Raw genomic sequence first — 22,707 nt, 5'->3', positions numbered from 1 at the left:
TTGTGTGTGTGACAGCCAGTGTGTTGATGAAGAGTGGTGCATTGTGTGTGTGACAGCCAGTGTGTTGATGAAGAGCGGTGCATTGTGTGTGTGACAGCCAGTGTGTTGATGAAGAGTGGTGCATTGTGTGTGACAGCCAGTGTGTTGATGAAGAGTGGTGTTTGCATTGTGTGTGACAGCCAGTGTGTTGATGAAGAGTGGTGTTTGCATTGTGTGTGTGACAGCCAGTGTGTTGATGAAGAGTGGTGTTTGCATTGTGTGTGACAGCCAGTGTGTTGATGAAGAGTGGTGTTTGCATTGTGTGTGTGACAGCCAGTGTGTTGATGAAGAGTGGTGCATTGTGTGTGTGACAGCCAGTGTGTTGATGAAGAGTGGTGCATTGTGTGTGTGACAGCCAGTGTGTTGATGAAGAGTGGTGCATTGTGTGTGTGACAGCCATGAGGACGTTCTGAAGGAGAGACTGACAGCGCGGGGCTTTGTGTCAGACGTCACGGTCAAACGACGTGAAGAGGCGCTCATGGTACGGTTAATTATACCAAGTAGTAATTCAGTGTTGCGGTGTAAACACATGTCTACAAAGCCTGGCTTCCTTCCACGGTTGTCTTTGTGTTGAGCAGCGTAGAGACCTCGGCATGTGTCGTCATTGTCACATTTACTTCAAGTGTGAGCTGAAGAGGATTGACAGACAGCTGCTGGCTCTGCATAGAAAGCAGATAGCATTCACCCTGTACGGTGGAACCCCCTTTTAGACCTCCAATGTGAGAATATCACGGTCTCCAATAGCATTATCAGCTGAAGAGGCGATAAAGATAATAACCAACTGCAAATATCACATCTTGAACAGGAGGGGGTCTTAAAATGGGGGTACAGGACAAAGGTTATCAACAGAAAGTCTTAACAATCAAGTGTAAAAAGGGGGGTACATGGACAGGTTATCAACAGAAAGTCTTAACAATCAAGTGTAAAAAGGGGGGTACATGGACAGGTCATCAACAGAAAGTCTTAACAATCAAGTGTAAAAAGGGGGGTACATGGACAGGTTATCAACAGAAAGTCTTAACAATCAAGTGTAAAAAGTGAAGTCATGAATTGGGGGGTCTTAGCATGGAGATATCACTGGATGCAATTTTACGCTGTATTCATTATTTTTCAGGTAGAGTGGATGAAGGGGGGATAATTTCAGACAAACACTGCAGAGACAGAGAGAGAGATAGATATGGTGTATTCATGTGCCTAGTATGAATGCACTGAAGAGAGTATTTAATGAGGAGAGAGAGAGCAGTATTCATGGTTTATAAATACCTCATGCCTGTTTTCTCACAACAACAGGTAAATGCCCCATAGGGAATTGAACTGAACTCAACTCAACTTTATTTGGCAAGGATGAAGATTTCAGGCTGGGCCTTTTCTTACAATCTGTCCTTAAGACCAACAAACACACAAAGCAAAAAAGAAAGACATATGGGATAGAGAGGGGGGGGGGGGCGTATAGAGAGAGAGAAGAGTATGTATTTTGTGTAACTCCTTGCCCTGTGTGTGTGTGCAGTGCGAGTTGGAGAGGACAAGGGAAGACAAGCGGCGTGCAGAACAACAGTTGCAGGCCTTGCAGCGAGAGCGAGAGCTGCAGGAGGAGACCCTGCGACGCGAGGCAGAGAAACTGGCCAAGGTAAGCGTCAACACCTACCCACAGCTAGCTCACCCTGTGTTACCTGGCTAACCCCCCCCCCCCCCCCCCCCCCCGACACACACGCACACACCCCTCCCTGTTTTCCCTTTATTTCCCTGCTTGTTTTGTCTTTTTCTTCGCTTGCTTTGCTTTGATTCTGATTAAATTACATATTCTTACGCAACTCACATAGATAGCATTAACTTCAGTTAAAGTGCTAGGACACTGAACTACGCTTCACCCCAAAGGGGAAGCAACCCCCTAAAAAAGAACGGCATTGACCTATAACCCAAGCTATACAAGAGTCGAGGTCATACCGTCACGTGACCTATCACGCGTGACTCGACCGCCGCCTATGTTAGAAACTCACTCCTACTTCAGCCACCAAGTAGCTCGGACGCTTTTCACACTACGCTGCAGGCTTTTAGCCTACTGTCTTCTGGACAGTGTTTCACCCCGTCTACAGGTCCCTGCTTCTCATGCACAAGTTTGGGTGAGCTCGTTCTAATTTATTTGCTTGTGCTTGCGTTTCTTTCTTTCTCCGTTGTTTGGTCTGATTGTTGTTTATCAATATCATAACTCAGACTGGTTTTGTCAGCAATGGCTGACAAGGAGAATTAGAAACCACAGACTAGTCAGTAGCTGCTGAGGTTTCTCCTTTTACGTTTCGCATAAAGAGAAAGGCAAAGGCACTACCATTTCCGTTCTTGACCCAGCTTCTCTAACTTTTGCGTCTGTTAAATAACCTTGTATGGTTGAAAACGACGTTAAACAACATATAAAGAAGAAAGAAAGAATGTCTGTTAAATTTTGGACCCTATGAATCCAATCATGCCAGTGCTGAAGCAGGTTAAATTTAGGTTACTTCAGCCAAGGCAAACGCAGTGGGAAAGAGATTACTTGTGTTAAAGATAGTTTGCTTCCCTTTTTTGAGATGTTTTCGACCCAAATGTATAACATGTTGCCATTCGTCGAGTTTGCGCTCGCTCCCGGCGGGAGTGGCGACGCAGTTTGTTGTCACGCATCGAGGTTCCGCCTTCATGCACAATCTCTTCGGCTGACGTGCACGCAGAGGAGTGTGTTTACTTCATACGAGGAGCGTTCACGCTCTACAGGTTAGTCAGGTTCACCGGTAGCCAGGTTCTCTGGTGAAAGTGTTCCAGTTGGGCCGGAACTAGTAGCCCCCCCGCCGCGGCTGGGGGGTGAAAGTTTGACTTTCCCGGAGGCTATCGCTCTTTTTTAAGAGGCGGAACTCACGGGTGGTCAACACCGGACAACAAGTTGGGCCGGAACTAGTAGCTCCCCCGCTGAGGCTGGGGAGTGAAAGTTCGACTCTCCCGGAGGCTATCGCTCTTTTTAAGAGGCGGAACTCACGGGGGGTCGACACCGGACAACGAGACAGATGTACTCACGGGCAGACTTTTATGTCTCGGTGAATGTGTACATGTCTCAACTTCCTCCTTTTGGGCAGGAAGCTGCTTTCGGGCAGGCTTTGCACGGTTTTTCCGTTTTGCAATCAGCCTCGCCTGTGGTGGATCGTTTTAGTGACGCAGCTTGTCACAGCGAATTTCACGGTCCAGCCTCAGCAGATTCGGAGTTCGACGATTCTCACTCAGTTTCTGAGGAGGAAGTTGATGTCAAGTTGTCACTCAAACTTTAACCAGCGATGGTTACTGCAGCTCAGGTGTCTGCCAAGTACTTCGCTGAAGGGGTGACAGCTATGGCAAGCTCTGCGGCACCACCACCCTCAGTGGTGGGTGATTTCCGCCCTGCTTTAACGGAAGTTCAGGGATATCGTTTTAGCGAGTCTCCTTCTGTTGCTTACGAACTTTCCAAGGTGCTGGCTAGAACTTCGGGTTCTGAGAATAGCTTGCCTGTGGATACTGTGCCTTTACTGGCTGCACACGGTCAGGTTCCTGATGCTGCTCAGCCATGGTTTGCCTCAGACCAGTTACGGAAGCGAGCACTTCGTTTCATTCACGCAAGTTTGCTCTCTCCCGTCGTCATCAGAGTCTTTTTGAGACTTACGCTTTGCCGAGTGCACCGCTTCCGGTCACTCCGGAGTTGGCTAATCTCAGGGAAGATGTCTATAGTTTGGACAAAACATTGTGCTTACTCTGAAGGCGCATTACTTGGTTTGGATGAAACGGGAAGATACTCGTTGGAACTTGCGTCTCTTTCAGAGACACTTCTTCGATCTCTTTCGCGGTCGGTCGCGGGGTCGTTGAATCCTTTCGATTTTCGAAACGACTCTAGCGTGAAAGACGTCCTCATACTCCTGGCCTCTTTGGCTAAGGTTTCAGCCGGACAAATGTCAGTCGCGGCACGGTTGTACGCACATGCGGTTTACACACGCAGGGACGCTTTCTTGTCTGGCTCTAGAATTTGAACTTGAGGAAGTTTTCTCATATGTTTCTTCTTTTCTATCACTTCCTTTGTGGGCAGCGATGCGGCGTTGCTTTCGCTTGCGTCACCCGCTCAAGTAACGCTTCACTCGCTGAGCGATATCCGTAGGCCTGGGTTACACCAAGCCTAAGAACTTAGTTTATTCTTTTCTTCGTACTACGGAACCGCTTCCGGTTGCACCGTACTTGTCGATCATACATCTTTAGGTTCATAGCAAGGAGAAACTGTCTGTTGTCAAGAACAATGATCTCCTGGCTGTGGAAGATCGTGGCCGCACTTCTTTCTATTATCGTCTTGGTACAAGACTTTGATTCGTTCTTTCCCTTGTGCGGTTTCGTACTCACGGGATGCCTTTGTGTTCTGTCGGCACACATATTCAAAGGGTTTAGCTTCGCTGTTCGTCTGGGAAAAGGCCTCGGCCGACAGTATTGTTCTGTCGGTGAGACTTAAATCTCTTTCTTGCTCGAGGGTTTTCTTTGCGAATCCTCCTCTTTGCACGCGGGCTCTTTAACAGAGAGAATCTCACAGCAAAAGGAAAAGCCCACGGCAGGCCTCGGCTTTTCTTATCAGAGAAAAGCGCTAAGCTGGCCTTTCTCAGCTTTGGTTTATTATCTTCTTCTCGGCGTGGCACGGTGCCAAAAGTTAATACCCACCACTTTATCTCCTCGAGGCGATTTAGCGGTAGGGTTCAGTGGGCAAACAATAGCACGCTTTCTTGCATACTCTTGGCACTTGTCAACTGGAGTATTAGCGTTCGGCCACTCTTCTCTCTGCCTCTGTGTTTTCCCACAGCGGCTGGAGGGGCGATTATGACTCTCACTTTATTGAGGGAGGCACTGGGGCCCTTCCTGTTGGGTCACTTATATAGATCGTGCCTATGTTTACTTCCACCTTCGGATATACAAAATAGATCGGAAGTGGCTACTTTTTATTTAATTCAGATCTTCGGGGCTCTGGTTTCGTTTTCTAAGCAATCAAATGAAGAGCCGGAACATGTTAGTGTCTTTTCTTGACTGGTTCACAGACACAACCAATCTTTGGATTCTCACACCACTGCTCATACAGGGCGTTCCCGTTGGTTCTCTCTCCACCAGGGAAGCAGTTCTGTCTCTTGTGGAATTCTTTCCCCTTGTCAGGGGATAACATGTGTTGATTCAATCAGACAACACCACAGTGGTCTTTTATCTATAAGCAGGGGGTGGCATCTCGCTCCCTATCACTGCCACAGCGAGCATGCGAGGTTTTGATGTGGCTTTTACCACCACGAAATCTTATTAGCAGGGAGGTACCTTTCTGAGAGGCTCTAGGTCTTGGCAGACTCTAGTCAGCCGGCCAGGAATGTCCACTTGGATTGGACTCTATCTCGCTACACGCTTCTACTCCTTCTGGTGAATTTGGAGAAGCCGCTGGTAGAAGTTTTGCCTCTCGGTACTATCACCTTCTGCTAATTGTTCGTCTCCCCGTTCCCGGATAATACTCTCAATTTTACTTTGAGCGGCCTGTTGGTCGCACATTATGGGCCCACTCAATCTTGGTTGCCAGTCCTTTAGGCTGGCAAGAGGGCGCCGTTTTTGGTTTTTTTTTTACACTCGAGCCACACGGGTGTCTACTGTACGGGAATCATTGAGACGCTCAGGGGCTTCTGCCTCAACTCTGGATTTGGTCTAGAGATTTCATAGGGGTTCAGCGTCTTCGTTTTTGTGTCACTTTGACTGGCTTGGAACAATTGGCGTACTATTAACGGAAAGAACTCCACTTCTCTCTGTTCAATGTGGGTGGCGAACCACCTATCCTGGCTTTCCGAATTTTCGCCCACGTCTCTGAATTAAGACTTTATGCGATATCAGTTGCACTGACACAGCTAGGTCGCAAAATTTTTTCACTTGTGTTCTTTTTAGCCAGCGTGATTAAGGGAACCTCCCTTTGGTTTGCTGAAAGCAAATCTCCAGTCCAGGCTTGGGATTCGCTCCCAGTTTCGGAGTTTTTGAGTTCGGATTGTTTAATCCTTGACAAATTAGCCTTGTTATTCTAAATACGGGAAGCCGTCATACTTACTCTAGTAGCTTCTGGGAGAAGTGCGAGTAAGTGCATTTTCTGTCTGGTTTTTGCTTTAGACATCTCTTTGGAGAAAGACTGATCTATAGCGCTTAGGTTTAATTCAAAATTTCTGACATATAAGCAGAAACAGGAGTAATCAGATCCGATAATACAATTCTACCAATTTGCAATATTTTGGCTCTGCTAGAGCCATATTTAACCAATTGTACATTTCGAGGTTAAATATATTTCTGACTCGCTTGACTAGTGGCCCCCTTCATCCCCTCCTTCCTCGTCCTGATATGGCTCTGCGTAGTCGGCTGGACGTTAAGCAACAAATAAACAAACAAACTGATCTGTTTAGATCACCAGAACAAAGGCTTTTGTTTATTTCCATCAACACTTCTAGAGGCAATGATTTAGTGAAGTCAACTTTTAGCTAAATGGACTGCCACATTGATTAGGCATGCCTACAGTGGTGGCAGGGAAAAGGGGGGGGGCCAGTCAGTCCTCCCTTTTCAGGCAGCACGGGCTCAAGAGGTCAGAGTGTATAGGCCTCTTCTTTATCTGTTCTCAAGTCTGAGAGACTTACATAAGTCATGAATGCAGCTTATTGACCGTTCAAGGACGTAGTCATGAGTTTTCTATCGGCGGGGTATTTTAAGTACCCGCTGTTTTAATACACATCTACTAGACATCTTCTGCAGAAGATGTCTTTTTATGTGTTCCTGGGAACGTATCTGGTGCTCGGCAGAACAGTAATTTCGGTTTGCCAGCTATTGTAGCTACAGGCCAGATACTTGCAAGATGTTAACTATGAGTTCATTTGCCCACCACCTAAATTAGCAATCTGCTATCTATGTGAGTTGCGTAAGAATATGTAATTTAATATAAAATTTCAAAAATAAATTTTGATTTAATTAATATACTTACCAACTCACATATTGGATTCCCTCCCAGCCTGCCCCGCAAATTTTTTAAGGGGTTATATGTTTCAATACGGAATGAGTTTCACCGGTATACATCCTGCGCAGGCGCAGTACACCGGTAGTGTAAATAATCACCAAGGACCATGCCTTATATGGCATACGGTTTTTGTTTCAGAGTTATTTCCCCACGTTGCCATGTAAGAGTGCTTCCATGTCTTATCACAAAACGAAGTTATTGCTTAGGGTTTCCCTAAAAATGAACAGATCACTTCAGTAGGAGTGAGTTTCTAACATAGGCGGCGGTCGAGTCACGCGTGATAGGTCACGTGACGGTATGACCTCGACTCTTGTATAGCTTGGGTTATAGGTCAATGCCGTTCTTTTTTAGGGGGTTGCTTCCCCTTTGGGGTGAAGCGTAGTTCAGTGTCCTAGCACTTTAACTGAAGTTAATGCTATCTATGTGAGTTGGTAAGTATATTAATTAAATCAAAATTTATTTTTGAAATTTTATATTTTGATACAGAGAGTTCTATAGTGCATGTATAATAGTACTGTTATATCCAACATCATGATTGTCTCATTTTCTGTCTGTCTATGGCAGGTAATATGACCGTTTGCTTGTGTTTGTGTCCCAATTGTGTACCATATAATGATTGTATCATGTTTGAATTGATTAAAATCTTGTTTAAACCAAACAGAACAAGCTGTGTTACGTAATGTCATTAGTGTAACACTATGTACCCCTGTTTCTGTGTCAGACCAGGGAAGAGCAGCTGGTGGTAGAGGTGGAAAGACTGAGACAGGAGGCTGTGTGATATAATGTCATTAGTGTAACACTATGTACCCCTGTCTCTGTGTCAGACCAGGGAAGAGCAGCTGGTGGCAGAGGTGGAAAGACTGAGACAGGAGGCTGTGTGATATAATGTCATTAGTGTAACACTATGTACCCCTGTCACTGTGTCAGACCAGGGAAGAGCAGCTGGTGGCAGAGGTGGAAAGACTGAGACAGGAGGCTGTGTGATATAATGTCATTAGTGTAACACTATGTACCCCTGTCTCTGTGTCAGACCAGGGAAGAGCAGCTGGTGGCAGAGGTGGAAAGACTGAGACAGGAGGCTGTGTGATATAATGTCATTAGTGTAACACTATGTACCCCTGTCACTGTGTCAGACCAGGGAAGAGCAGCTGGTGGTAGAGGTGGAAAGACTGAGACAGGAGGCTGTGTCATATAATGTCATTAGTGTAACACTATGTACCCCTGTCTCTGTGTCAGACCAGGGAAGAGCAGCTGGTGGCAGAGGTGGAAAGACTGAGACAGGAGCTGCAGGCACAGAGCTCACAGCTTGCCGAGAGACAACAACTGGTGGGCCACCTTCAGGTCTGTCACTCCACGCTTCTTCCTGCTTCATTCGCACCATTTTTCCCTCTCAACTATAGACTAATGTGATGGCAAACAGTGTGTCTATTTGTGTGATTGTAAACGGTGTGTGTCTGATTGCAAAGAGTGTGTGTGTGATTGCAAAGAGTGTGTGTGTGATTGCAAAGAGTGTGTGTCTGATTGCACACTGTGTGTGTGTGATTGCAAAGAGTGTGTGTGTGATTGCAAAGAGTGTGTGTGTGATTGCAAAGAGTGTGTGTCTGATTGCACACTGTGTGTGTGTGATTGCAAAGAGTGTGTGTCTGATTGCACACTGTGTGTGTGTGATTGCAAAGAGTGTGTGTCTGATTGCACACTGTGTGTGTGTGATTGCAAAGAGTGTGTGTCTGATTGCACACTGTGTGTGTGTGATTGCAAAGAGTGTGTGTCTGATTGCACACTGTGTGTGTGTGATTGCAAAGAGTGTGTGTCTGATTGCACACTGTGTGTGTGTGATTGCAAAGAGTGTGTGTGTGATTGCACACTGTGTGTGTGATTGCAAACTGTATGTGTGTGATTGCAAAGTGTGTGTGTGTGATTGCAAAGTGTGTGTGTGATTGCAAAGTGTGTGTATGTGATTGCAAAGTGTGTGTGTGTGATTGCAAAGTGTGTGTGTGATTGCAAAGTGTGTGTGTGTGATTGCACACTGTGTGTATGTGATTGCAAAGTGTGTGTGTGATTGCAAAGTGTGTGTGTGATTGCAAAGTGTGTGTGTGATTGCAAACTGTGTGTGTGATTGCAAAGTGTGTGTGTGATTGCAAAGTGTGTGTGTGATTGCAAAGTGTGTGTGTGATTGCAAAGTGTGTATGTGATTGCAAAGTGTGTGTGTCTGATTGCAAAGTGTGTGTATGTGATTGCAAAGTGTGTGTGTGATTGCAAAGTGTGTGTGTGATTGCAAAGTGTGTGTCTGATTGCACACTGTGTGTATGTGATTGCAAAGTGTGTGTGTCTGATTGCACACTGTGTGTATGTGATTGCAAAGTGTGTGTGTGTGATTGCAAAGTGTGTGTGTGATTGCAAACTGTGTGTGTGTGATAGCAAACTGTGTGTGTGATAGCAAACTGTATGTGTGTGATTGCAAACTGTGTGTGTGTGATTGCAAACTGTGTGTGTGTGATAGCAAACTGTGTGTGTGTGATATAGCAAACTGTGTGTGTGATAGCAAACTGTATGTGTGTGATTGCAAACTGTGTGTGTGATAGCAAACTGTATGTGTGTGATTGCAAACTGTGTGTGTGTGATAGCAAACTGTGTGTGTGATTGCAAACTGTATGTGTGATTGCAAAGTGTGTGTGTGTGATTGCAAAGTGTGTGTGTCTGATTGCACACTGTGTGTATATGATTGCAAAGTGTGTGTGTGATTGCAAAGTGTGTGTGTGATTGCAAAGTGTGTGTATGTGATTGCAAAGTGTGTGTGTCTGATTGCACACTGTGTGTATGTGATTGCAAAGTGTGTGTATGTGATTGCAAAGTGTGTGTGTGATTGCAAAGTGTGTGTATGTGATTGCAAAGTGTGTGTGTCTGATTGCACACTGTGTGTATGTGATTGCAAAGTGTGTGTGTGATTGCAAAGTGTGTGTGATTGCAAAGTGTGTGTATGTGATTGCAAAGTGTGTGTGTCTGATTGCACACTGTGTGTATGTGATTGCAAAGTGTGTGTGTGATTGCAAAGTGTGTGTATGTGATTGCAAAGTGTGTGTGTGTGATTGCAAAGTGTGTGTATGTGATTGCAAAGTGTGTGTGTCTGATTGCACACTGTGTGTATGTGATTGCAAAGTGTGTGTGTGATTGCAAAGTGTGTGTGTGTGATTGCAAAGTGTGTGTGTATGATTGCAAAGTGTGTGTATGTGATTGCAAAGTGTGTGTGTGATTGCAAAGTGTGTGTATGTGATTGCAAAGTGTGTGTGTCTGATTGCACACTGTGTGTATGTGATTGCAAAGTGTGTGTGATTGCAAAGTGTGTGTATGTGATTGCAAAGTGTGTGTGTCTGATTGCACACTGTGTGTATGTGATTGCAAAGTGTGTGTGTCTGATTGCACACTGTGTGTATGTGATTGCAAAGTGTGTGTGTGATTGCAAAGTGTGTGTATGTGATTGCAAAGTGTGTGTGTGTGATTGCAAAGTGTGTGTGTGATTGCAAAGTGTGTGTATGTGATTGCAAAGTGTGTGTGTCTGATTGCACACTGTGTGTATGTGATTGCAAAGTGTGTGTGTGTGATTGCAAAGTGTGTGTGTGATTGCAAAGTGTGTGTGTGATTGCAAACTGTGTGTATGTGATTGCAAAGTGTGTGTGTCTGATTGCACACTGTGTGTGTGATTGCAAAGTGTGTGTGTGTGATTGCAAAGTGTGTGTGTGATTGCAAAGTGTGTGTGTGATTGCAAAGTGTGTGTGTGTGTGATTGCAAAGTGTGTGTGTGATTTCAAAGTGTGTGTGTCTGATTGCACACTGTGTGTTTGATTGCAAAGTGTGTGTGTGATTGCAAAGTGTGTGTGTGTGTGTGTGTGATTGCAAAGTGTGTGTGTGATTGCAAAGTGTGTGTGTGTGTGATTGCAAAGTGTGTGTGTGTGTGTGATTGCAAAGTGTGTGTGTGTGATTGCAAAGTGTGTGTGTGTGATTGCAAAGTATGTGTGTGTGATTGCAAAGTGTGTGTGATTGCAAAGTGTGTGTGTGTGATTGCAAAGTGTGTGTGTGTGATTGCAAAGTGTGTGTGTATGATTGCAAAGTGTGTGTGTGTGATTGCAAACTGTGTGTATGTGATTGCAAAGTGTGTGTGTGTGATTGCAAAGTGTGTGTGTGATTGCAAAGTGTGTGTGTGTGATTGCAAAGTGTGTGTGTCTGATTGCACACTGTGTGTATGTGATTGCAAAGTGTGTGTGTGATTGCAAAGTGTGTGTATGTGATTGCAAAGTGTGTGTGTGTGATTGCAAAGTGTGTGTATGTGATTGCAAAGTGTGTGTGTCTGATTGCACACTGTGTGTATGTGATTGCAAAGTGTGTGTGTCTGATTGCACACTGTGTGTATGTGATTGCAAAGTGTGTGTGTGATTGCAAAGTGTGTGTATGTGATTGCAAAGTGTGTGTGTGTGATTGCAAAGAGTGTGTATGTGATTGCAAAGTGTGTGTGTGATTGCAAAGTGTGTGTATGTGATTGCAAAGTGTGTGTGTGTGATTGCAAAGTGTGTGTATGTGATTGCAAAGTGTGTGTGTGTGATTGCAAAGTGTGTGTGTCTGATTGCACACTGTGTGTATGTGATTGCAAAGTGTGTGTGTCTGATTGCACACTGTGTGTATGTGATTGCAAAGTGTGTGTGTGATTGCAAAGTGTGTGTATGTGATTGCAAAGTGTGTGTGTGTGATTGCAAAGAGTGTGTATGTGATTGCAAAGTGTGTGTGTGATTGCAAAGTGTGTGTATGTGATTGCAAAGTGTGTGTGTCTGATTGCACACTGTGTGTATGTGATTGCAAAGTGTGTGTGTCTGATTGCACACTGTGTGTATGTGATTGCAAAGTGTGTGTGTGATTGCAAAGTGTGTGTATGTGATTGCAAAGTGTGTGTGTCTGATTGCAAAGTGTGTGTATGTGATTGCAAAGTGTGTGTGTCTGATTGCACACTGTGTGTATGTGATTGCAAAGTGTGTGTGTCTGATTGCACACTGTGTGTATGTGATTGCAAAGTGTGTGTGTGATTGCAAAGTGTGTGTATGTGATTGCAAAGTGTGTGTGTGTGATTGCAAAGTGTGTGTGTGTGATTGCAAAGTGTGTGTGTGTGATTGCAAAGTGTGTGTATGTGATTGCAAAGTGTGTGTGTCTGATTACACACTGTGTGTGTGATTGCAAAGTGTGTGTGTGTGATTGCAAAGTGTGTGTGTGATTGCAAAGTGTGTGTGTGATTGCAAACTGTGTGTATGTGATTGCAAAGTGTGTGTGTCTGATTGCACACTGTGTGTGTGATTGCAAAGTGTGTGTGTGTGATTGCAACGTGTGTGTGTGATTGCAAAGTGTGTGTGTGATTGCAAAGTGTGTGTGTGTGATTGCAAAGTGTGTGTGTGATTGCAAAGTGTGTGTGTCTGATTGCACACTGTGTGTTTGATTGCAAAGTGTGTGTGTGATTGCAAAGTGTGTGTGTGTGTGTGTGATTGCAAAGTGTGTGTGTGATTGCAAAGTGTGTGTGTGTGTGATTGCAAAGTGTGTGTGTGTGTGTGTGATTGCAAAGTGTGTGTGTGTGATTGCAAAGTGTGTGTGTGTGTGATTGCAAAGTATGTGTGTGTGATTGCAAAGTGTGTGTGATTGCAAAGTGTGTGTGTGTGATTGCAAAGTGTGTGTGTGTGATTGCAAAGTGTGTGTGTATGATTGCAAAGTGTGTGTGTGTGATTGCAAACTGTGTGTATGTGATTGCAAAGTGTGTGTGTGTGATTGCAAAGTGTGTGTGTGATTGCAAAGTGTGTGTATGTGATTGCAAAGTGTGTGTGTCTGATTGCACACTGTGTGTATGTGATTGCAAAGTGTGTGTGTGTGATTGCAAAGTGTGTGTATGTGATTGCAAAGTGTGTGTGTGATTGCACACTGTGTGTATGTGATTGCAAAGTGTGTGTGTGTGATTGCAAAGTGTGTGTGTGTGATTGCAAAGTGTGTGTGTCTGATTGCACACTGTGTGTATGTGATTGCAAAGTGTGTGTATGTGATTGCAAAGTGTGTGTGTCTGATTGCACACTGTGTGTATGTGATTGCAAAGTGTGTGTGTCTGATTGCACACTGTGTGTATGTGATTGCAAAGTGTGTGTGTGATTGCAAAGTGTGTGTATGTGATTGCAATGTGTGTGTGTGTGATTGCAAAGTGTGTGTATGTGATTGCAAAGTGTGTGTGTGATTGCACACTGTGTGTATGTGATTGCAAAGTGTGTGTGTGTGATTGCAAAGTGTGTGTGTGATTGCAAAGTGTGTGTGTCTGATTGCACACTGTGTGTATGTGATTGCAAAGTGTGTGTATGTGATTGCAAAGTGTGTGTATGTGATTGCAAAGTGTGTGTGTGATTGCACACTGTGTGTATGTGATTGCAAAGTGTGTGTCTGATTGCACACTGTGTGTATGTGATTGCAAAGTGTGTGTATCTGATTGCACACTGTGTGTATGTGATTGCAAAGTGTGTGTATGTGATTGCAAAGTGTGTGTGTGTGATTGCACACTGTGTGTATGTGATTGCAAAGTGTGTGTATGTGATTGCAAAGTGTGTGTATGTGATTGCAAAGTGTGTGTGTGATTGCACACTGTGTGTATGTGATTGCAAAGTGTGTGTGTGTGATTGCACACTGTGTGTATGTGATTGCAAAGTGTGTGTATGTGATTGCAAAGTGTGTGTGTGTGATTGCAAAGTGTGTGTGTGTGATTGCAAAGTGTGTGTGTCTGATTGCACACTGTGTGTATGTGATTGCAAAGTGTGTGTGTCTGATTGCACACTGTGTGTATGTGATTGCAAAGTGTGTGTATGTGATTGCAAAGTGTGTGTATGTGATTGCAAAGTGTGTGTATGTGATTGCAAAGTGTGTGTATGTGATTGCAAAGTGTGTGTATGTGATTGCAAAGTGTGTGTATGTGATTGCACACTGTGTGTATGTGATTGCAAAGTGTGTGTATGTGATTGCAAAGTGTGTGTATGTGATTGCAAAGTGTGTGTATGTGATTGCAAAGTGTGTGTGTGTGATTGCAAAGTGTGTGTGTCTGATTGCACACTGTGTGTATGTGATTGCAAAGTGTGTGTGTCTGATTGCACACTGTGTGTATGTGATTGCAAAGTGTGTGTGTGATTGCAAAGTGTGTGTATGTGATTGCAAAGTGTGTGTGTGTGATTGCAAAGTGTGTGTATGTGATTGCAAAGTGTGTGTGTCTGATTGCACACTGTGTGTATGTGATTGCAAAGTGTGTGTGTCTGATTGCACACTGTGTGTATGTGATTGCAAAGTGTGTGTGTGATTGCAAAGTGTGTGTATGTGATTGCAAAGTGTGTGTGTGTGATTGCAAAGAGTGTGTATGTGATTGCAAAGTGTGTGTGTGATTGCAAAGTGTGTGTATGTGATTGCAAAGTGTGCGTGTGTGATTGCAAAGTGTGTGTATGTGATTGCAAAGTGTGTGTGTGTGATTGCAAAGTGTGTGTGTCTGATTGCACACTGTGTGTATGTGATTGCAAAGTGTGTGTGTGATTGCAAAGTGTGTGTATGTGATTGCAAAGTGTGTGTGTGTGATTGCAAAGTGTGTGTATGTGATTGCAAAGTGTGTGTATGTGATTGCAAAGTGTGTGTGTCTGATTGCACACTGTGTGTATGTGATTGCAAAGTGTGTGTGTGATTGCAAAGTGTGTGTATGTGATTGCAAAGTGTGTGTGTGTGATTGCAAAGTGTGTGTATGTGATTGCAAAGTGTGTGTGTCTGATTGCACACTGTGTGTATGTGATTGCAAAGTGTGTGTGTGATTGCAAAGTGTGTGTATGTGATTGCAAAGTGTGTGTGTCTGATTGCACACTGTGTGTATGTGATTGCAAAGTGTGTGTGTCTGATTGCACACTGTGTGTATGTGATTGCAAAGTGTGTGTGTCTGATTGCACACTGTGTGTATGTGATTGCAAAGTGTGTGTGTCTGATTGCAAAGTGTGTGTGTCTGATTGCACACTGTGTGTATGTGATTGCAAAGTATGTGTGTGTGATTGCAAAGTGTGTGTATGTGATTGCAAAGTGTGTGTGTGTGATTGCAAAGTGTGTGTGTGTGATTGCAAAGTGTGTGTGTGTGATTGCAAAGTGTGTGTATGTGATTGCAAAGTGTGTGTGTCTGATTGCACACTGTGTGTGTGATTGCAAAGTGTGTGTGTGTGATTGCAAAGTGTGTGTGTGATTGCAAAGTGTGTGTGTCTGATTGCACACTGTGTGTATGTGATTGCAAAGTGTGTGTGTCTGATTGCACACTGTGTGTGTGATTGCAAAGTGTGTGTGTGTGATTGCAAAGTGTGTGTGTGATTGCAAAGTGTGTGTGTGATTGCAAAGTGTGTGTGTGTGTGATTGCAAAGTGTGTGTGTGATTTCAAAGTGTGTGTGTCTGATTGCACACTGTGTGTTTGATTGCAAAGTGTGTGTGTGATTGCAAAGTGTGTGTGTGTGTGTGTGTGATTGCAAAGTGTGTGTGTGATTGCAAAGTGTGTGTGTGTGTGATTGCAAAGTGTGTGTGTGTGTGTGATTGCAAAGTGTGTGTGTGTGATTGCAAAGTGTGTGTGTGTGATTGCAAAGTATGTGTGTGTGATTGCAAAGTGTGTGTGATTGCAAAGTGTGTGTGTGTGATTGCAAAGTGTGTGTGTGATTGCAAAGTGTGTGTGTATGATTGCAAACTGTGTGTATGTGATTGCAAAGTGTGTGTGTGTGATTGCAAAGTGTGTGTGTATGTGATTGCACACTGTGTGTTTGATTGCAAAGTGTGTGTGTGTGATTGCAAAGTGTGTGTGTGTGATTGCAAAGTGTGTGTGTGTGTGTGTGATTGCAAAGTGTGTGGGTGTGTGTGATTGCAAAGTGTGTGTGTGTGATTGCAAAGTGTGTGTGTCTGATTGCACAAAGTGTGTGTGTGATTGCAAAGTGTGTGTGTGTGTGTGATTGCAAAGTGTGTGTGTGTGATTGCAAAGTGTGTGTGTGTGATTGCAAAGTGTGTGTATGTGATTGCAAAGTGTGTGTGTCTGATTGCACACTGTGTGTGTGATTGCAAAGTGTGTGTGTGTGATTGCAAAGTGTGTGTGTCTGATTGCAAAGTGTGTGTGTGATTGCAAACTGTGTGTATGTGATTGCAAAGTGTGTGTGTCTGATTGCACACTGTGTGTGTGATTGCAAAGTGTGTGTGTGTGATTGCAAAGTGTGTGTGTGATTGCAAAGTGTGTGTGTGATTGCAAAGTGTGTGTGTGTGTGATTGCAAAGTGTGTGTGTGATTTCAAAGTGTGTGTGTCTGATTGCACACTGTGTGTTTGATTGCAAAGTGTGTGTGTGATTGCAAAGTGTGTGTGTGTGTGTGTGTGTGATTGCAAAGTGTGTGTGTGATTGCAAAGTGTGTGTGTGTGTGTGATTGCAAAGTGTGTGTGTGTGTGTGTGATTGCAAAGTGTGTGTGTGTGATTGCAAAGTGTGTGTGTGTGATTGCAAAGTATGTGTGTGTGATTGCAAAGTGTGTGTGATTGCAAAGTGTGTGTGTGTGATTGCAAAGTGTGTGTGTCTGATTGCACAAAGTGTGTGTATGATTGCAAAGTGTGTGTGTGTGATTGCAAACTGTGTGTATGTGATTGCAAAGTGTGTGTGTGTGATTGCAAAGTGTGTGTGTATGTGATTGCAAAGTGTGTGTGTGTGTGATTGCAAAGTGTGTGTGTGTGATTGCAAAGTGTGTGTGTGTGATTGCAAAGTGTGTGTGTGTGTGTGATTGCAAAGTGTGTGGGTGTGTGTGATTGCAAAGTGTGTGTGTGATTGCAAAGTGTGTGTGTCTGATTGCACAAAGTGTGTGTGTGATTGCAAAGTGTGTGTGTGTGTGTGTGATTGCAAAGTGAGTGTGTGTGATTGCAAAGTGTTTGTGTGTGATTACAAAGGGTGTGTGTGTGTGTGTGTGTGTGTGTGATTGCAAAGTGTGTGTGTGTGTGTGATTGCAAACTGTGTGTATGTGATTGCAAAGTGTGTGATTGCAAAGTGTGTGTGTCTGATTGCAAAGTGTGTGTGTGTGTGATTGCAAAGTGTGTGTGTGATTGCAAAGTGTGTGTGTCTGATTGCAAAGTGTGTGTGTGTGATTGCAAAGTGTGTGTGTGTGTGATTGCAAACTGTGTGTGTGTGATTGCAAAGTGTGTGTGTGTGGGTGATTGCAAAGTGTGTGTGTGTGTGATTGCAAAGTGTGTGTGTGTGATTGCAAAGTATGTGTGTGATTGCAAACTGTGTATGTGTGTGTTTGCAAAGTGTGTGTGTGTGATTGCAAAGTGTGTGTGTGTGATTGCAAAGTGTGTGTGCGTGTGATAGCAAACTGTATGTGTGTGATATAGCAAACTGTGTGTGTGATAGCAAACTGTATGTGTGTGATTGCAAACTGTGTGTGTGATAGCAAACTGTATATGTGATAGCAAACTGTGTGTGTGATAGCAAACTGTATGTGTGTGATTGCAAACTGTGTGTGTGTGATAGCAAACTGTGTGTGTGATTGCAGAAGCAGCTTGACGAGCAGAGCCCAGAGACAGCGCGGCCACAGAGCCGTCAAGCACGGTCAAACACTGCCACCACCTCTTCTGTTCCCCGTCTGGACCTTCCCCCTTCTTCCCCCCAGCCGCTCTCCTCCTCATCTTTCTCTTCCTCTCGTCGCGGTGACGTCAGTGTCAGGAGTACCGCTAGCTCCAGTAAAGTGTGCATGCTGCAGTGAAGTCATTCATCATCCCCCCGCAATGCTGTTCCCAGTCCTCGGTCTTTCGTCATTCACGCATTCTGTTTTGATCTGACGCATTGCTCTGACCCCAGGCCCTCGAATGTCCAATAGCTTTGACAAGTGGGACATCTTTTGACACAACAATTTTTTGCGGTCAGAGTATTTTGACCAAATATGTATTTTGAATCCATGCAACTGACCTGTTGTCGTCTGTGTCTGAGAACATCACTGTCACATGGACTGGCCGTCAGGATGAAGACAGTATTTTACACGTTGAAAAAAGAACAGAAAAGAGAGTGGTTGTTTTGTATTCATTGTCACAACTCAGTTGTAAAAGGGGGAGCACAAGATAGGTGTTGTAAAAGGGGGAGCACAAGATAGGTGTGACAGTGTACCTGCAAAGCAGAAGACATTGACTGATTCCTACTGATTGCAAAGACTGTGTCGCTGTGCTCACCAAGACATTGACTGATTCCTACTGATTGCAAAGACTGTGTCGCTGTGCTGACCAAGACATTGACTGATTCCTACTGATAGCAAAGACTGTGTCGCTGTGCTCACCAAGACATTGACTGATTCCTACTGATTGCAAAGACTGTGTCGCTGTGCTCACCAAGACATTGACTGATTCCTACTGATTGCAAGGACTGTGTCGCTGTGCTCACCAAGACATTGACTGATTCCTACTGATAGCAAAGACTGTGTCGCTGTGCTCACCAAGACATTGACTGATTCCTACTGATTGCAAAGACTGTGTCGCTGTGCTCACCAAGACATTGACTGATTCCTACTGATAGCAAAGACTGTGTCGCTGTGCTCACCAAGACATTGACTGATTCCTACTGATTGCAAAGACTGTGTCGCTGTGCTCACCAAGACATTGACTGATTCCTACTGATTGCAAAGACTGTGTCGCTGTGCTCACCAAGACATTGACTGATTCCTACTGATTGCAAAGACTGTGTCGCTGTGCTCACCAAGACATTGACTGATTCCTACTGATTGCAAAGACTGTGTCGCTGTGCTCACCAAGACATTGACTGATTCCTACTGATTGCAGAGACTGTGTCGCTGTGCTCACCAAGACATTGACTGATTCCTACTGATTGCAAAGACTGTGTCGCTGTGCTCACCAAGACATTGACTGATTCCTACTGATAGCAAAGACTGTGTCGCTGTGCTCACCAAGACATTGACTGATTCCTACTGATTGCAAAGACTGTGTCGCTGTGCTCACCAAGACATTGACTGATTCCTACTGATTGCAAAGACTGTGTCGCTGTGCTGACCAAGACATTGACTGATTCCTACTGATTGCAAAGACTGTGTCACTGTGCTGACCAAGACATTGACTGATTCCTACTGATTGCAAAGACTGTGTCGCTGTGCTGACCAAGACATTGACTGATTCCTACTGATTGCAAAGACTGTGTCGCTGTGCTGACCAAGACATTGACTGATTCCTACTGATAGCAAAGACTGTGTCGCTGTGCTCACCAAGACATTGACTGATTCCTACTGATTGCAAAGACTGTGTCGCTGTGCTGACCAAGACATTGACTGATTCCTGCTGATTGCAAAGACTGTGTCGCTGTGCTCACCAAGACATTGACTGATTCCTACTGATTGCAAAGACTGTGTCGCTGTGCTCACCAAGACATTGACTGATTCCTACTGATTGCAAAGACTGTGTCGCTGTGCTGACCAAGACATTGACTGATTCCTACTGATTGCAAAGACTGTGTCGCTGTGCTCACCAAGACATTGACTGATTCCTACTGATTGCAAAGACTGTGTCGCTGTGCTCACCAAGACATTGACTGATTGCAAAGACTGTGTCGCTGTGCTGACCAAGACATTGACTGATTCCTACTGATTGCAAAGACTGTGTCGCTGTGCTCACCAAGACATTGACTGATTCCTACTGATTGCAAAGACTGTGTCGCTGTGCTCACCAAGACATTGACTGATTCCTACTGATTGCAAGGACTGTGTCGCTGTGCTCACCAAGACATTGACTGATTTCTACTGATTGCAAAGACTGTGTCGCTGTGCTCACCAAGACATTGACTGATTCCTACTGATAGCAAAGACTGTGTCGCTGTGCTCACCAAGACATTGACTGATTCCTACTGATTGCAAAGACTGTGTCGCTGTGCTCACCAAGACATTGACTGATTCCTACTGATTGCAAAGACTGTGTCGCTGTGCTGACCAAGACATTGACTGATTCCTACTGATAGCAAAGACTGTGTCGCTGTGCTCACCAAGACATTGACTGATTCCTACTGATTGCAAAGACTGTGTCGCTGTGCTCACCAAGACATTGACTGATTCCTACTGATAGCAAAGACTGTGTCGCTGTGCTCACCAAGACATTGACTGATTCCTACTGATTGCAAAGACTGTGTTGCTGTGCTCACCAAGACATTGACTGATTCCTACTGATTGCAAAGACTGTGTCGCTGTGCTCACCAAGACATTGACTGATTCCTACTGATTGCAAAGACTGTGTCGCTGTGCTCACCATGACATTGACTGATTCCTACTGATTGCAAAGACTGTGTCGCTGTGCTCACCAAGACATTGACTGATTCCTACTGATAGCAAAGACTGTGTCGCTGTGCTCACCCAGACATTGACTGATTCCTACTGATTGCAAAGACTGTGTCGCTGTGCTCACCAAGACATTGACTGATTCCTACTGATAGCAAAGACTGTGTCGCTGTGCTCACCAAGACATTGACTGATTCCTACTGATTGCAAAGACTGTGTCGCTGTGCTCACCAAGACATTGACTGATTCCTACTGATTGCAAAGACTGTGTCGCTGTGCTCACCAAGACATTGACTGATTCCTACTGATAGCAAAGACTGTGTCGCTGTGCTCACCAAGACATTGACTGATTCCTACTGATTGCAAAGAGTGTGTCGCTGTGCTCACCAAGACATTGACTGATTCCTACTGATTGCAAAGACTGTGTCGCTGTGCTCACCAAGACATTGACTGATTGCAAAGACTGTGTCGCTGTGCTCACCAAGACATTGACTGATTCCTACTGATTGCAAAGACTGTGTCGCTGTGCTGACCAAGACATTGACTGATTCCTACTGATTGCAAAGACTGTGTCGCTGTGCTGACCAAGACATTGACTGATTCCTACTGATTGCAAAGACTGTGTCGCTGTGCTGACCAAGACATTGACTGATTCCTACCGATTGCAAAGACTGTGTCGCACCAACCATGCTGTGCTGACCAAGACAACTCAGAGGGTCCTTGACACTACGTAGGTAGCAGTATGACTGAGGTTAGTTGTAGCAGTGCGTGCAGCCTGCACAGACATGACATTGTAGCAAAGTTATCATCATTACCAGCATCAGCATCATCATCATAGTCATCATCATCATCCTCATCGTTGTCATCATCATTACCATCACCTTCATCATCATCATCATTGTAGTCATCATTATCATCGTCATCATCATCGTCGTTGTCATCATCATCGTAGTATTCATCATCATCATCATCATCATCATAGTAGTGTCTGTTTTCCAAATGATGTGGATTATGGGCATTGCTGGACTTACAAATGTTGTGAGAATAAGGAGATATTATAATTTATGTCACCATAGTTATGACATTGTCATGACCACAATCAACCCCTAATCATTGTTGCTGTGTCTTTGTCATTTTCGAGTAATTTTTGGATTAAACATATCAGATGATTCTTAATCAGGTGACTCCGCAAAAGATTGACAATATGATGTAGAGCTCACATTTTTTTTATGTAATACTTGACATAATACAGGACAATGGCAATATAAAAATCAAAATTATTAGTGTGTGTGTGTTGGTGTGTAAATCAGTTCGAAGAGGCTTTATTGAAAATAATTCTTGCTCGAAATGCTTATTTTACAAATATTGACGTGTCTGAATTTTTATTATATTCTGGTATGATGTTTTTAGATTGATGGTTTATTTTCTTGATCTTTTTTGTTCTGTCATTTTTTGCGTGTTTGTGATAATCATGACATCAGATGTGCAATAAATACAACCAATAATTGGGGGCCTTGGAACCACAACCAGATGATGCCTATAATCATACCAGGGACAGCAATATCACTTTTTATTTCCTTGAGTGTTCATTGCACAGATTTTTGTAAAACAAGCGACCAGTACCTCTGAGCAGCTTATCTTGTGTAAACCAAGCGACCAGTACCTCTGAGCAGCTTATCTTGTGTAAACCAAGCGACCAGTACCTCTGAGCAGGTTATCTTGTGTAAACCAAGCGACCAGTACATGTACCTCTGAGCAGGTTATCTTTGGAAACTGTTGTCTCAGTTGTCTATGGGCAAAGTGATACACTGATCTCAGCAGGTGAAAACATTCCGTCCATACCGAAGAGGTAGTTCTTTCTTTTTTAATTTAAAAACATTGACCATTATTCGCATGGTAACTTTTAACTGACATATCCGCATGTTTTGCTTGTTGATTTTTTTTGTCAACAATTCTACAGCTGTGATGCTTTTTGCATATTGAAATTGTTTATTGCTGTGGTTGAGTGTGTGTGAGTGTATGCATGCGTGTGTCAGTCAGTCAGTCAGTGCGTGAGTGTGGGTGTGTGTGTGTGTGTTATTTATTTTATACTGTTTTTAAAGGCTGTCCAGTTGTAAGCCTACAAGGTACAGTGCTTGGGTCGTTTGTGGCTGCTATCTGCAAGGTTGCTTCTTTTTCTCTCCCTTCTTTTGTGATCGACTTCTTTTGTGACCGACTTCTTTTGTGATCGACTTCTTTTGTGATCGACTTCTTTTGAAAATAAAAACTTATCTTGGGCAACATGA

General features: G+C 44.0%; 1 protein-coding gene and 1 long non-coding RNA gene across 2 annotated transcripts in view; both read left to right on the top strand.

Moving 5' to 3' along the window:
* The window catches only part of LOC138967681 (uncharacterized), an 86,585-nt gene extending 68,251 nt beyond the window's left edge, over nt 1-18,334 (top strand). The window contains exons 29-32 of the mRNA XM_070340322.1: nt 436-520; nt 1,547-1,666; nt 8,312-8,416; nt 17,654-18,334. Of these exons, the coding sequence (XP_070196423.1) occupies nt 436-520; nt 1,547-1,666; nt 8,312-8,416; nt 17,654-17,863 (520 nt within the window). The 3' untranslated portion in view covers nt 17,864-18,334. The remainder of the gene's footprint in view (nt 1-435; nt 521-1,546; nt 1,667-8,311; nt 8,417-17,653) is intronic.
* Nucleotides 18,335-20,945: 2,611 nt separating this feature from the next.
* LOC138967677 (uncharacterized) lies at nt 20,946-22,707 on the top strand. The gene is made up of 2 exons (XR_011456020.1): nt 20,946-22,135; nt 22,182-22,707. It is a non-coding gene; the product is annotated as an uncharacterized lncRNA (long non-coding RNA).

Source organism: Littorina saxatilis, linkage group LG5 (assembly GCF_037325665.1).
Source record: "Littorina saxatilis isolate snail1 linkage group LG5, US_GU_Lsax_2.0, whole genome shotgun sequence".
Classification (NCBI taxonomy): Eukaryota; Metazoa; Mollusca; class Gastropoda; order Littorinimorpha; family Littorinidae; genus Littorina; species Littorina saxatilis.
This window is presented reverse-complemented; position numbering and strand designations above follow the sequence as displayed.